The following is a 16,204-nucleotide window of genomic DNA, read 5'->3' on the forward strand; positions in this document are numbered from 1 at the left end:
ATCCAAGTGAGCTAAACGACAGTGTCAAGACTTTGCTCTCAGACGTCCCAAGCTCAAGACGGTGGAAGGCAGGGCCCCATAAGCCCCACTGCCATCTGTCACCTGGCTCACTGAGCTTGTCTCAGGGTCCTCACATCCCCCCTGCACTTGCCCTGCTGCCTGCCAGTTCATCCTTCCCTCCTCACATACATTCCAGACCTTGGAAGGTCTGTCTGGAACTCCAGCCCCACTTCTGCAGGCACACGCTGAAGCACACCTCCTGGGCATACCACAGCCTCACACACAAAGACCCCACTAACCAGAACAATTTTACAAAACCCTCCACTTCATAAATTGTGGATGTGCCACCTCTCCAACAAACCTGGGCACTCTTGTGGGCGGAGACGAAACCAGGGACCGTGTACTCTGCTACAGTTCCATCCTTCCACAGCCTGGCCGGATGACACCAGCCCCTTAGCAGTTGGCATCCAGCGCCATGTGGCCCTCAGCCAGCCAGCCAGCCCATGCGGCTCCTGTCCTTCCTGCCAACTGGGTGCTGTTCCAGGCACTGGGGCATTCCCACACCCAGCGCTGTGCTGGTGGAAGACAGGTTGAGGACTGGCTTGGTAGAAGACCGCAGCCCTGCCCTGCCGGCCAGGAGCACAGAAGCAAGCTGACTCAATCACAGTGTTTGCTGTTTTGATAGGACTGCCTTTAACGATACAGCTGAATGGCCTTTTACTGTTGGTGGTGGAAAAGGGGCTACTCCCCAATGAGTGCGGCCTTGCTTGTGTCGCCTGCTGAGTAGCCCTTTCTCAGGAAGGTAGGGTGAAGCTTGAGGAAAGTCATCCAACAGTCCTCCTTCAAAAACAAGATCCCTGCTAGAGAAAATGACCACAGCGATAAAAACAGAAGACCTGAGAGCATCGCTGCTGGAGCCAGAGATAAAAGTCTGGTGCCTCCTGTGACGTGAGCCAGTGTGACAGCCATCCCACAACTTTACTCTGGCTCAGCATCATCTTGTAAGATTCCATGAGTCAGCCAGTCCTATGCTTCCTTCGACGGGCAACAGGTGGCAAGGAGAAGATGCTAGGGTCTCCAGCAGAGGCTGGAGAGGCGCTCCTTCAAGAGGACCCAGGGTTCAGTCCCCAACCCTATGGTGGCTCACAGACATCTGTAACCACAGTTCTGAGGCCCTCTTCTACGGCCTGCAGGCACCAAGCACGCATGGCACAAATACACACACATGTACGCAAACCACTCTGACACACACAATGTTTAAAGCAAGCAGATCAGAAATGTCAAAGTCGGAACCCTCCCCAGCCTGTCCACACCAGCGGACCAAGTCAGTGATCAGCCACGACCGAAGCTACAGAAATGCAGGCATAACTCTGTCCTGCTGCTGTGAAGAGGAGGCCAGCTGCCCAGCGACCTCGCCAGCACCCCGCCTCCGTGTTCCGAAACTCACAGACCCACAGTTGTGTCACAAAACTCCACACAAACACATAAACAGCATGGAGGGACCTAAGACCCAAATACTGCCCAGGCAGCATGTAAGGTCTCCTTCCAATTATTGTCTGCAATTATTGAGCAGCTCATTGTCCCTAACTCATTTCCAACACACTTAAGCAGTTCCAGCAATGTCGGCCGAAAACAAATGTCTCCACGAGTCCCTAATTCTTGAGTATTATTTTGTCAGTTAAACTTAAAGCAAGCCACTTGTGCCCACTTTATCCCGCTAACCTCATCTCAAGTACTTCACAAACTCTAAATGTTACCCTTAGGTTTTATCCTAGTAAAAGCAATTTACAGAAATGAAATTTATGTCAATGAATTTCATGACGATTCTTTATTTGATAATAATTGCAGCATTTATAGGAAACCATCTGCTGATAGTAACAGTCTAAACCTGGCAGGGTTTAAACTCATAGCACTTTCCAGGCAGCAGGGACATTATCTGCGAAAAGCAATAAAGAAGCAGCGAATACATTAATCACGGCAAAGTCATCTGCAGGGCATAAATCTGAAACACCGTTCTCGTCAGCTCAGACTGCTTTCTTATTTTTCACACACCTGATTTTACGCCATCTGTAAGAGGGCAAGACAAACACTGCTGAGGAAATTATATTGCTTGGCTGTCTGACTTTTAGAAAATGCTCAGGCTAATTTCTGTAAACATAAGATTTACTACATAACTAAGAAAAACCGATACAGTTAAAAGTCCATTTTTATTAAAGGGCAGTGCGGTGACTACGGCGTCTTTTTTTTTATACTTTGCGGCATCATAGTTACCTTATTGACACCTGTTTTGCATTTACCCCCATCCAGCCTGCGTGCTTTTACACATGGGCTCTACACCTGCTGTATGGCACACATGCAGAACCAAGAGCCCAGCGATAACGCTGTAGGCTCTACCCCTCTTCTCGGTGGACAGCAACACTGAAGTTCCAGCCACCACCAAACAGCACCAAACAGGTGCCCTGGAACTCCAGCCTGAACACCAACAGGCAGCACAGACATCTCCATCAGCTTCCTGAGTTGCAGGTAACATTGGCCAAAGTACCGCCATCTCTGTTCTCCAAGGAAAACGTCTCTCTTAAAAGGTGAAGTGTAGGTGTCTACATGTGAGTGTTGGTGCCTGCAGAGGCCAGAAGAGGGCGTGTGATCCCCTGCAGCTAGAGTTACAGGTGGCTGTGAGCAGCCCAGTATGGCATGGGAACTAAACTCAAGTCCTCTGTAAAAGCAGCATGTGCTCTTAACCACTGAGCCAGTTCCCAAAGGACTCTTTCTTGTCTCCTACTCTACAATGGTCACAAAGCCATCATTGGACACTTTAAACAAAAGCACTGTGCCAGCACGGTGGTACATGCCTGTAATCTCAGCACTCTGGGAGGCAGAGGCAAGTGGATTTCTGTGAGTTCAAGACCAGCCCGGTCTACAAAGGAAGTCCAGGACAGCCAAGACTACCCAGAAAACCCTGTCTCAAAATACAAAAAATTAAATTAAATTAAAAAGCACTGTCTGGGACAACCAGAACTTTCAGCTTATCCTGTCAGAAACACAGACACCAGCCTAAATTTCAAACAAAATGACACCTCTGTGGCTGAGGGCAGGAGACAGGGCAGAGTGTCCACTATCAACATCAGAATGTCCTCTCTCAAGGCCAGTAACTGACCCACAGCTTTGATGTGCAAAACAAGAAACAAACAACTAGAGGCTGAGACCTGCACTAAAGTCCTGCAGAGGACTGTTAAGACTCCCAGGGGCGGCTGCCTTTCTTCTGGTGTCACCAAGCCTCTGAGGTCGCCAAGTATTTCAAATTGTTAACCCTACGCCTACTGCCAATTCTTCAACGCAAATCTTGTTTAAGTTATCATTTTATTTGTATATGTATGAGTATGTGGCCTATACATGTGTCTATGCACCTTGTGTAGGCCTGGCGCCAGCAGAGGCCAGATGAGGGTCCTGGATCCCCTGGAACTGGAGTTACACATGGTTATGAGCCACCAGGTAGGTGATGAGAATCGAATCAGGGTCCTGTAGAAGAGCGGCCAGCACTCTTAGCCATCTCTCCAGATCCCCTTCCATGCACATCTTTCAAAAATAACTGAGCCATAGTACCTTTCGGCTGCACTTACGGCCACCTCTTTGGCCCAGCAAGAGACACGCTCTATATACCTCCAAACCACTGCTGGGTACCCAAACCACCAGCACCACAGAGCCTGCCAACCACGAGCTAGGCATTCACCCAGCACCCTCGCTTCCCTCTCTAGCGCCAGCAATCTTCCAGAGGCCACAAAGGCAAAGGCTTGCAGTGAGCTAGAGAACAAAGGAGGCCCCTTGCCTTGCAAAAGGTGCTGTCCTGGCTACTGGATTAGACCATGGGAATTCTCCCCTCTGGAAGGGAAAGTGAGGACAAGCCAGTTCATAGGATCTGATCACAGGAAACCAACTGCTCCAGCCAGCTGGCAGGCCACTAAGAAAGTGGGGACAAAGAGGCACAGGACAAAGAGTCCACCAGGAACTCAGGGAATACAGCTGACCACAAAACATGGGCCCCCCACCTCTACTAGCAGGAAACCGCACATATCCACCACCCCAAAGCCCTCACAGGCCCAAAGGCCCCGAGACAGGTGCAGTGCCCAGCCATCGATACTTACCCACTCCTGACCCTAAGCGTGGGTGCCACCCACGAGGGTGGCCCAGATGCCCAGGAGTGAAAGGACAGGGACAGTCCAGTGGCTAGTACTGGGAGAAGCAGCTTCTGAAACCTCCCGGGCTGCACTTGTAAAGGATGTCCTCACGCTGAAAGGTACGCGTTCACCCCATTCATGCACAATGCAGTTTCTCATTGTGGAACATACTCCTACGTTTCTAAGTGACATTTTTGTCCCCTCAAGGCTCCACAGGTGGCGAATGCCCAATGATATGTGTATGTCACACACAGCCTCTCCCTCCTTGTGTCCACATGGGCAGAATGGCAAAACTCCTTTGGAAATGCCAGTCCCACCCTGTCTGAGTCCACAAACTCTGAGCCCAGCCACTCCTCACCCTGAGAGCAAAATGTCTCCAAGTGTCACTGCTGAGCACTATCACCCTGCCACTGCAATGCACTACGGAGCTGCCATGGCACCACTAACAGTAGACACTGCCATGACGGACACCGACGCCTTCTTCACCAACCTGTACTGGAAAATCCAGGAATTTTCACATTTACAAGCAGCAAGTGTTGGTAGCCATTTAAGATAGCGAATGTGTAGATTAAATGGAACTAACCCCATTTCAGAGAAAATAACATCAAATGTATTCTGCTGGCTACTTCTTATTATAGCAAAGCCTAAAAGAGCTTAGCAAAACAGGTTTTTAATCCAAGGCAAGATCACGGAAGTAGCTCTGAAAACGTAGAACTGGTTTTCCACAGCAATAAATGAAACAAAGAATAAAGCCTGTAATACGACTGGACACATATTAATAAGCAAGCCACTTAAAAACTATAACGCTCAACCACGTGTAATCCTGAAAGGCTTCCTTTCATTTATTGTTGTGAGACAAAGTCCTATGTGACCCATGGTAATCTTGATCCTTCTGCTTCCCGCTCCTAACCACTGGCCTTACAGGCCTCACCACTGTGCCTGGCTGAACTACTTCAGATGGAGCTGGAGAGACGGCTCCACAGTTAAGAGCACTGGATGTTCTTGCAGAGAACCTGGGTTCAATTCTTAGCACCCCATGGCAGCTCGCAACCATCTGTAACTCCACTTCCAGGGGCTCCATTGCCCTCTTCTGTCCTCTGCAGGCCAGAATGCATATACATATGCATCTGTGCTGCACAGATGTACACGCATCCAAAACACTCGTACACATAAACTAAAAACAGACTCCTTTAAAAAACGTTCGCATAAGGAAGTGAGAAGACTATCTAAAGAACCAAACAATGGCTGGGCATATGTGTCATATACTTGTAATTCTAGAAATTAGGCAACGGGCATCCCCAGCAGGAGGATCAAGAGTTTGAGGCTAACCTAAGCTACCGGGTGAGATTCTACCCAAAAAATAATAATAATGGATAGAATGTTTGTTAAAATTTTAGACCTGAGGGGCTGGAGAGATGGCTCAGAGGTTGAGAGCACTGTCTGCTCTTCCAGAGGTCCTGAAATCAATTCCCAGCAACCACGTGGTGGCTCACCACCATCTGTAATGTGCTCTGCTGCCCTGTAGTGTGCATGCACGCATGCAGGCAGAACACTGTAAAAATAATGAATGAATAAGGAAATAAGTCTTTTTAGTTTAATTGACAAGATTGACTACCGAAGCTCCTGAAAGATTATGCCAAATGCACTCCCAGCTCTCTGCATCCACCTCCTCTCCAATGCTGCATTTCTCACCAGCCTGACTCCAACGGTTAATACCTCCCTGGCACCTACCTTTATCCCTCGCCCCTCTTATTACTCCATGACACTTGTTTGGCCAAAAGTCAGCTTTTTTAAAAACCCAACCCAGTCTCTACTCCAAGCCTGTGGCCATGCGGCTGATCACAGCAGGGTAAAACGAAGTCTTTGCTTTGAAAGCTGCACTGCACACAATCTTCAATGACACCTCTCCCTGCTTACTTCATTTCCTTAGTCTCCAGGTGATTCCTTCTTCTCTACCTCCCTCGACCTCCAGAGCCCCTTGCTGGCAGCTCATGGCCTCACCAGAATGGACAGTCAGAAGTGCCCTCTCTTACATGATGGCAAACCAGCCCTCGCCTGCAGGGCCACGTCTGCCCTACCAGCTCTGGCTCACCTGCACTGCTCTCTGCTCTCACTGCCTCTGCCTGGCACCACAGCCTGGGTTCTGACCTTGGCACTGCTGCCTGCTCTCTCCACAGGTGTCATACTGGTGTGTTCTAGACATGGCTCTCCATTCCTTTCCCGCCCCCATGCCCCAACTTTGCAGCTCAGCATGCGGCCCAATGCCATCCTCCTCCAGCCAACAGCTTGAACCAAAACTCTGGGGACACCCTTAACACCCCACATCAAATCCATCTGCAAATCTCTCTCTCTTCCTGTATGTGTGTGGTGCTGCAATGGACCCCAGGGTCCTGTGCACACCAGGCAGCTCTTCCGAGTCTTAAGTGTTCCATCTTCAAACTTACTAGAAGCGGTCATACCTGTTTCTCTGCTGCTGCCTCTGCTCTCCAGACGCTGGCGTGGACTGGTCCAGCGGCATCCAGAGTTCGCCTGCTTGGCGCTTGCCCTCTGTCCACCGATCCTCAGCAGAAGAAGTGGCACAACTTATTTTAGAACAAAAGCCAAGTTTCTCTACTTAAATCTTCTGGCAGCTGTCCTTCATAAAAAAAAGTCCAAAGCATCACCATGCCAACAAGGCCCCAGAGCCCTGTGTCCTCTCTGTCCACTCTAGAACCATCCTTCTGGTTCTTATCCCATCATGTGAGACTGTTTCGTATAAGGAAATTTGTCCTTTCCACAGATCCTGACATGCTAAGCCCTTCACGTCCCACATTCTCTCCCCAGAGGGCATATTCCATCTGAGACTGCCTTCCCCTCCTGGGCTGCTGTAGTAAAGTGGCAGAATACAGGCCCCACCATGTTAGGGGACCCAGGTTCAAAGCCAGCAGAAAAAAAGAAAAGGAATGCCTTGCCCTTTGCCCCTTTTTCAATATCCTGCCCGGTTTTTCATGGAGCCCTCCCTTACTCAAACCACATTGCCTGTTCTTCCCCTTAGCATCCATCTTCTCTGCTGGGAGGTGCAGGAGGCTGGGGTAATGCCAACCACAGAGGCTGGTGTTTGAAGCGTGCAGAGCATTAACAAGTATTATTTTCATGGTTTAAAAAAACAAAAAAACAAGGACTGCAGGGCTGGTTCAGTGGTTAAGAGCCCTTGCTGCTCTTCCAGAGGACCTGGATTCAGTTCCCAGCACCCATATCAGGTGATCCATAACGACCTGCAATTCCAGTGCCAAGGGACCTAATGACCTTTTCAGGACTCCTCTGGCAACCACACTCACATGCACATACCTCTACACAGATAAACATACACACATAATTTGAAAATAAGTCTTTTGGGCTGGAGAGATGGCTCAGAGGTTAAGAGCACTGGCTGCTCTTCCAAAGGTCCTGAGATCAATTCCCAGCAACCAAATAGTGGTTCACAACCATCTATGAGATCTGCTATCCTCTTCTGGTGTGCAGGTATACATGCAGGCAGAGTACTGTATAAATAATAAAAATAAATACATATTTTTTAAAAGTCTTTTTTAGACAAATAATATAGGATAATCCTACTAAAACTTATAGACCTAAGGAAACTAATCAAGATGGAGGACCCTGGAAAGATGATCAATCCTCACTCAGAAAGGCAAATGAGACGGACATCAGAAGAGGGAGAAAACAGGGAACAGGACAGAAGCCTATCACAGAGGACCTCTGAAAGACTCTACCCAGCAGGATATCAAAACATATGCTGAGACTCATAACCAAACTTTAGGCAGAGTACAGGGAATCTTGCAAAAGAAGGGGGAAATAGAAAGACCTGGAGAGGACAGGAGCTCCACAAGGAGAGCAACAGAACCAAAAACTTTGGGCACAGGGGTCTTTTCTGAGACTCATACTCCAACCAATGACCAGGCACGGAGATAACCTAGATGTAGCCCATGGCAGCTCAGTGTCCAAAAGGGTTCCCCAATGATAGGAACAGGGACTGTCTTTGACATAAACTCAGTGGCTGGCTCTTTGAGCACCTCCTCCTGCGGGGGGGGGGGGGGGGGGAGGGAGGGAGGGAGGAAGGTAGAGTTAGGGCTGGCAGCCTTATCAGGCCACAGAGGAAGACAATGAAGCCAGTCCTGATGAGACCCGATAGGCTAGGGTCAGATGGAAGGGGAGAAGGACCTCTGCTATCAGTGGACTAGGAGAGGGGCATAGAAAAGAAGAGGGAGGGAGGGTGGGATTGGGAGGGATGGGGAAGGGGGTTACAGCTGGGATACAAAGTGAATAATCTGTAATTAATAAAAATAAAAGAAAATTAAAAAAAAAAGAAAAAGAAAAGGGGCTGGAGAGATGGCTCAGAGGTTAAGAGCACTGGCTGTTCTACCAAAGGTCCTGAGTTCAATTCCCAGCAACCACATGGTGGCTCACAGCCATCTATAATGAGATCCTGTGCCCTCTTCCGGCATGTAGGTGTACATGCAGGCAGAATAATGTATAAATAATAAATAAATCTTAAAAAAAAAGAAAAGAAAAAAAGTCTTTTAAGAAAAATCAAATGGATTTAAAGACATTTAGCAGTAAATGCAATCACCACACTGTGAATGAATTAGATTACTAGAGAAAGCCCAGAACAGCAATAAGGAGAGTAGTTCTGGTGGAGCATCTACATTTCCGTCATCTTATTACGATGCTACACTATTGCCAGGTGTGGTGGCCCACAATTTAACCCAGCACTCAGGAGGCGGAGGTGGAGGCAGAGGCAGGGGCAGGTGGATCTCTAGACTTCCAGGCCAGCCTGGAAGATGAGTAAGCGAGGCGAGTGAGAATCTGTGAGCACTGCGGCATCACTGACCCACTCTCAGGCAGGAGGGAGGCAGCTGCTGTGTCCAGGAAGGCCTGGGACTCACCAGTCCTTCGTGCTCTCTTTCTTGCCTTGTTGTATTCTTATATGCCTTTATTTTTTATTGTGTGAATGTGTGAGTTTGTGCGTATGCTCTCTGCGTACATATGTGCGTGTACACACGTGTGCGTGCGCATGCTATGGTGCAAGCGCACAGGACAGGAGACAACTTTAGGCAGTCAGTTCTCTTCTTCCAATATGTGGGCCATCAGGTTTAGAAGCAAGAGTTCTTACTGAGCCACCTCACCAGCCCATGTTTTGGATTATTCTTTGAGTCAGAGACCCTCCTCATAGCCCAAGCTGATGTCACCCTGGTGGTCTTCCTGCCTTACTGTCCTAAGTGCTGGACTACAGGTGTGCGCACCACAGCAGCTGTTTGAACGGAACAGTAACAGCAACAAAGCCACCCTGTGACCGTCAGGGATGAGGAAGAGCAGGCACACAGCAGGCACGAGGGCTCAGTGCCACACGCTGAACATCCCTGCTCTCCAGCTAATGCCCCTTTCTCCAGCTAGCCCTATCTCCTTCTTTGTCTAGTCTCCCTAAAGGCAAGATTCATAAAGCGCTGAATCCAGACCTGCCCTTTTCTGAACAACACCCAACCAAGGGCAAAGCGGGTTCCTCAGAGGGTTCTAAGTCTGCTGTGGAGGCTGAATTCCACTACCAGGTCCTTAATCTCCTGAGATGCTGCACACAGCGTGTCTTCGCTCTCTCTGTAATGAGCGACGGGACCCGCTATTAGTTACAGGTGTGTTCTGGTTGCGTGTGGGCAGGGATAGCTGGCCACACCAGTGCCGGCACAGGCCACTGTCCAGGTAGAAGCCACAGAGCGTGCTGGAAAGCAAGCTCAGGATGTAATATTGATGCTGGTCCCCTTCCTGAAAGCTGAAGGGGAAGGCCTAGGCAGTGAGACATTGCAGTGAGTAATGGCACAGTCCCTCCAAGATGCCCTGCACCGCTTCCCTCCCGCCCGGGTGGCAGCAGTGCCGGGGACCGACTCGGGGCCGGGCCTGAGGCAACACCACTGTAGTACTTTAAGCCACATGTTCAAGCCCAATAAATTAGCCCAGGCTTAAAGAAGTCAAGCTGTACACATGTAAGAATTTTAATAAGCTTGGAAAAGGCTACCTGGAGCTATGTACCGCTTACTGTACCAGTGAGATCGCCTGCCACGGAGTGCTAAGCCCCTGACAAGAGCTGTGGAGCACAAGAGGCAGCAGGAACAGGGAGTCAGTCCGGGGTCTCTCAGGAGCTGGGGACTTACAGTAACCGGCTGGCAGCCAGACGACAGGAAAACAGAACAGGGCAGGCAACTCAACAGAGCCAATGGCATTTACCAGGAAAACATGCCAAGGGTATTTCTTCAGTGGGAATCTGGTGCTTGCACACCCTTGCAGAAACCAGCAAACACTGTAATCAATGTCTACACTGCAATCAACGCCTGTTTGTACTCAGAACCATGTACAATGGAGAGTTAAGCAAACACAGTCTCTGACTTCTAGATACCAACACCTAGCATAAATAAAAACAATAAATCTGCCCAAGGGATTACCGAAGGAGCTGAGCAAACACGAGCTGGGCAGAAGCATTTGCCTCATACAGATGAAGCGGAGCAGTCATGAATGTTAAGTCATGGGAGATGACTCTCTGCAGAGGGTGGGGCCCACGTGGAACAGTTACCTGGGAAGGCTGAGACGCCAAGGGGGAGATCAGAGTTTAGGAAATGGGCAGGGGCTGGGTAGCAGGCTAGGAGGGCGGGGAGGGGGAGCGGTGCAGCCTAGGAGAGGATTTATAGGCAAAAACACAACTACTAGACTTTTTTTTAATCGCACTGAAAAAGTAGAGAAAGCAAGCAGGTCATATTTCTCAACTGCCTTATTCATGCACCTTCTAATATACAGAAAAATATGCAAATCTTTATCTAATGTTATTTAAAATTCAGAAAAGATTAAATATCTTACCCAACCCCAAATCAAAGCTAAAGCAGCTTCAGAATATAATGCTCATTCATTCATTCATTCATTCATTCTGTATGTGTGTGAATGTGGATGTGATGGACAAGGTCTTACAATTTGGATCAGGCAGGAACTCACTATATAGTCACTATACAGACCCTGAATTCACATTCCTGCCTCAGTGTCCCAAGTGCCAGGATTACAAATATACAACAGCGCTGACTTTCTAAGTAACACGAAATCAACCCTCCCCGAGGGTTACATGTGCCCAAGTCGGCAGGGGCAGTCTCTGTCACTGAACTCACAAGGACCAGACGGTGTGGATCCAAGCCCACCGGGACCCGACAAGCAGTAGTCACAGAAACAACAGGACATGAGAGCAAAACCGCACCTGGTGACACCAGCGACTCACGCGGATTACCTCATTAAAATTTTTGAAGGAGAACTCTTTGTAGATGGCGTCTCTCTCGCTTAACTCCGACCACCCTGCTGCTTTCAAGCCAGGAATGAGTTGGTTCCTCTCTTCTGCGGTCAGCCACTGTGCATCTGAAGACTGGGAGGAAAACATTTTCTGTCTGAAAGGGTCAGCATTTATTTCAACTCTTCATAAACTTATACCTCTTCAGGAAGAGATACAGGAAAAAAAGAAAAGTCTCAGGGGAAACAAATTCTAGCCGTCTCTCCTTCCTTTATTCTCAACAGACAGGCAGACAGAAGATGGCTGGTGTCCTGTCTCCCTCAGTGCTGCCTCAGTCTCCACAACTCAGCAACTCTGGTTCAAGACTGCTGTTGCCACTGCCACAGATGCCACAGAATCCCAGGATGTGCAAGGAGGCAGAACAACTCTCTCAGGTGCTGCTGGTGGGACTCCCCACCCCCGGCCCACTGCTCTCTGGATGGATGTCGAAGCACTTTCCGTCTCTGCAGCCCACTTGAATGGTGAGCTACTCAGGATGGTGTGGTGGCCTGAACAAACGGACCCATACGCCCATGTGCTTGAGGTGTGGCCTTGCTGAAAAAGCGTGTCACTCTGGAGACAGCTTTGAGGTCTCACATGCTCAAGCTACACTCAGCTGGCTCAGTCTCCAGCTGCTGCCTCTGGCTCAAAATACAGAACTCCTGGGGCTGGAGAGACAGCTGGGCGGTCAGGAGCACTATCTGCTCTTCCAGAGTCCGATTCCCAGCAACCACATGGTGGCTCATAATCATTTGTAATGTAATGTGGTGCCCTCTTCTGGCGTGCAGGTGTACATGCAGACAGAGTACACATACGTAAAATAAATAAATTAATAAAGAAAAACAGAACTCCCAGATACTCCCCCAGCACCATGTCTGCCTGCATGCCGCCATGTTTCCCGCCATGATGATACTGGATTAAACCTCTGAAACTGTAAGCCAGCTCCAAGTAAACGTTGTCCTTTATAAGACTTGCCATAGTCGTGCTGTGTCTTCACAGCGATGAAACCCTAACAGAGGTCTGGTTTGTAAGACAGTTGTCTCTTCCTGTCATCTATAACAAAAGCCCTTATACAAGGGAACCAAGTGTACGTATCCACGGACATATCCATGGAACCTTGTCTAACAACCTCAGGGTCCACCACCCCTCTCTGGCAGGCAAAAGGTCCTTGCCTTGCTAATAAGAGCGCCAGTAAAACAAAGTCCCTTTAAGTGTCGCTGGACCACCCAGGGCGTCCTCAGGACCTGTCCACACTGCCCACCTCATTCTCCTCTCTGGGCGGCAGTCACGACTCAGCCCTTGGCCATTCAACCTAACACCACGGACTGTTATAAACCATGAGCACAGCTTACCGTTTCAGCTTAAGCACCCATGGCTACCTCACGTCTCACCTCCTGGAGGTGAGGTGAGGGGACCTCAAAGAGACTCACCCCAGAGACTGAGCTAACACTGCAGGCCCTGAGGGTGGAGCTACACACTCCAGATTCTGTACATGAAGCCCCAGCTCACACCTACCTCTGGACCCCTCCAACGTTTTATCACAGACATGAGTACAGCTGAGAAGGCAAAGGCATTCTACCTTTTGACGATGCCAGGGATTCCGTTTTCTAGTTTACTCTCCCTAATAGAGCAGCTATGCTCTCCCACCGTAAGCAAAAACATTTAAAGGCTTGCGATCCAAAATAGGAGTTTAATGTTAAGAACAGCCAGGCACGTTGGTAAACGCCTTTAAATCCAGCACTCAGGAGAAAGAGGCAGGTGGATCTCTGAGTTTGAGGCCAGCCTGGGCTACAAAGTGAGTTCCAGGACAGCCAGAGCTACACAGAGAAACCTTGCCTCAAAAGAACAAAACAAACAAAGCAAAACAACACCCACAAAAAACAACAAAAATTAAAAATAAAAAAAGAATTAGTTCTGAAATCTTTCTTTTTTTTTTTTTTTTTTTTTCAGGAGTGAGGGGTGATATATGTTCTCACTAACCCAGGCTAGCTGTGAACTCATGACAACCGTCCTGCCTCAGCCTCCTCAGTGCTGGAGCCACAGATACATAAGGGCAAACCCACTGAGTTCTGGTATTTTTCACACAGAGGTCTACTATAGAAAACAATCTAAACTGTCCATCAAACACCTAAATACTTTAAGTCCACTTGGAGCTTTTTGGTAAAAAAAAAAACAAACCAAGTGTCTGTTTTTCACAGGGACTTGATAGCAGAGGAAACCATGAAACACAGTAAGGATGGACTATGCCATGGTCAGCCAGAGGCCGTAGAAGGTGCTGCTTCCCTCTGGGGCTGGGCTACCCACAGCCCTCTGGAGAGCAAAGTCTGCAAGATTGTGGGAAAGACTGTGAAATGGGGCCACTTGACCTACATAACATCAATGGCCCTGCAAAGACATGCCCTCAGTACAACCCTCTGTTTGGGGGTTTTTACTGTTTTATTTTCTGAAGATTCATTTACTTTTATTTTTGGTAAGCGCTTCTGCCTGTGCATATGCATGCACTATGCGGGTGTACGTTGCTGACGGAGGCCAGAAGGGGGCATCAGACCCCCTGGTTCTGAAGCTACAGATGGTTGTGAGCCACCATGCCGGGTGCTAGAAGAGAAGCCAGGAATGGAACCCAGGTCCGTGCAAGAGACACAAGTGCTCTTAACTGCTGAGCCATCTTTCCAGCCCCACCCCCCAGTCCTTTGTAGCAGCCCAGGGGTCCTTTTCACAGGCTTGGAGGGAGGTGTGGAAAACCACAGGATCTAGGGAATGTACGGTCAGCTACATAGTGGGTTCCAGCCCAACCAATGAGAGCCAATTTTTTTTTCTGGGGTGGGAGGTGTTGCTATATTTCATTTTATAACAATGGAAACGATGGTTAGGTCTGCAATCAGAATGAACCAAGCAAACTGGCACACACACCTGTAATCCCAGCCCTTAGGATGCTGAGGCAGGGCTGTGAGCTTGAGGCCAGCTGCTACATAAGGAACTACAGGACAGCCTGAGCTGTACAGCAAGACCCTGTCTCAGAGTGGGCTTCTCAGAGGAAATGGCTCTGGGTCTGCTAGATGGAAAGGATAAGGAAAAGGAGAAAGTTCGGGTGTTGATCCTGGGGCCCAAAGAGAATACTGAGCTCTCTGGAGGACACTTTTCTTGTCCATCCTGCCAAGCCTTTAGATGCTTACTTTCCCCAGGAAATTTCCTGATGTTCCAGAACCTCTCCAGATCCTGTACATTCGTAGTGTCTCGTCCTTCCCTGAGCTGGAGAAGTTTCTACAGGACACCATCAAGAGGTGTTGGGACCTGGAGGTCTGGGCTCTAAGAGGGCCTGGGTCTATCAGCTCTGCTCCTCATCTCTGTCCTTTCTTCCCCAAGGTATCATCTGCACGTGTTAGAGGCTGAGGGTGACATGAGGCAGGCCCTGGGTGAGCTCCAGGAAAAGCACCCCCAGCTGGAGGCTGTCCTGATGGGCACCTGACCGACTGACCCCTACTCTTGTAGCCTCAGCCATTTCAGTCCCACTGACCCCAGCTGTCCATCGTTCATGCGTATCAACCCACTGCTGGTGATAAATGAGTCCCTTGTACCTTCCCCAATATGAGGAGGCTAGAGCCTGAGACATGAGCCAAGGGCCCTGTCTCCCAAGGCAGGCAGTAGCCTTTCATGCTCAAGTGGCCTCTCTGGGTCTCATGGTCCTTGGGTCTCCACAGTATCAAAACACCAAGTTTTCACATCAAGGGTGGTGGCACGTGCCTATGTCCTCAGAATTTGGGAAGTAGAAGCAGGATGCACCCAGGTTCAAGGTCAGCCTCAGCTACAAGAAACCTATCTCATTAAAAACACAATGAATCTCATCCCTTCTTTTATTGGAAGGAAGGAAAGGAGTGGAAAAGGGAGCGCAGGAGAACGTTTGGTGTGCCTGAACACACCCAGATTCCTGTAGGAAATTTATTTTCATTAAATTAACTTTAAAAATGTTAACCAAATGCAAATGACTGCCCCAGAATTATACCAGGAAAAAAAAAATTCTCTAAAGGCATTGGTCAAAAATGGGCATTACCGGCATAATTTTCTGATTTCAACAATTCCACTGTGTGATATTTTTTAAAAAATTACATCTTAGGAAATTCATTACAGAAATCTTACGGGAAAATAAATCATGTCTATGACTTACTCATATATATATATATTTTTTTCCAAATGGGCTCTAATGAGCTCCCGTGAATGAAATGGTGCGTTTCTCGCTACATCTTCCACTAGATGGAGCCGCTAGTTAAAACTTTCCCTCAACTCCCTGGCCCTCCACACCGTTCCGAGGGTCTCACTGCCCACCCACAGGATCCCCAGCCGGCTTCATGGTAATCCTCCAGCCTCAGCCTTGCTGCCTGCAGGAATTACAGGCCGCAACCGGCGGCCGAAAAATTAATGTCTGAAGTAAGAAAACCAAATGTCCTCTTCAGAGGTGGCGAGAAAAATCGATGTGTTGTTCAGAGACGGAAAGAAAACAAAAAAGTAATTTACGAATTCTTCCTAAAGTTCACGACCAAGACAACACAGTTAGCTGGCCACACAGGGGGCCCTGGGGACGGCAGCACTCAGGACGGCCACGACCCATCAGTCATCTTCATATTTAGATTTTTTTTTTTTTAAACTCGAGCCCGTTTCCGGTGAGCCAGCTCAGAGACAACGGCGGAAGTCGTCGTGGGTCCACGACCTA

General features: G+C 48.8%; 1 protein-coding gene across 4 annotated transcripts in view; it reads right to left on the reverse strand.

Annotated features, from left to right (window-relative positions):
• Positions 1–16,204, reverse strand: part of Pcbd2 (pterin-4 alpha-carbinolamine dehydratase 2) — a 49,828-nt gene that overhangs the window by 33,077 nt on the left and 547 nt on the right. Inside the window, exons 2-3 of one of the 4 annotated variants that reach the window (XM_060380606.1) lie at positions 11,464–11,595; positions 6,632–6,732 (exon numbers count right to left, since the gene is read on the reverse strand). The exons of 1 other annotated variant lie outside the window; for it this stretch is intronic. In XM_060380606.1, the coding sequence (XP_060236589.1) occupies positions 6,632–6,732; positions 11,464–11,595 (233 nt within the window). Of the gene's footprint in view, positions 1–6,631; positions 6,733–11,433; positions 11,596–16,204 lie in introns of all 4 variants that reach the window. 2 more of the 4 variants (XM_060380605.1, XM_021659686.2) reach the window with 2 other exon arrangements.

Source organism: Meriones unguiculatus, chromosome 3 (assembly GCF_030254825.1).
Source record: "Meriones unguiculatus strain TT.TT164.6M chromosome 3, Bangor_MerUng_6.1, whole genome shotgun sequence".
Classification (NCBI taxonomy): domain Eukaryota; kingdom Metazoa; phylum Chordata; class Mammalia; order Rodentia; family Muridae; genus Meriones; species Meriones unguiculatus.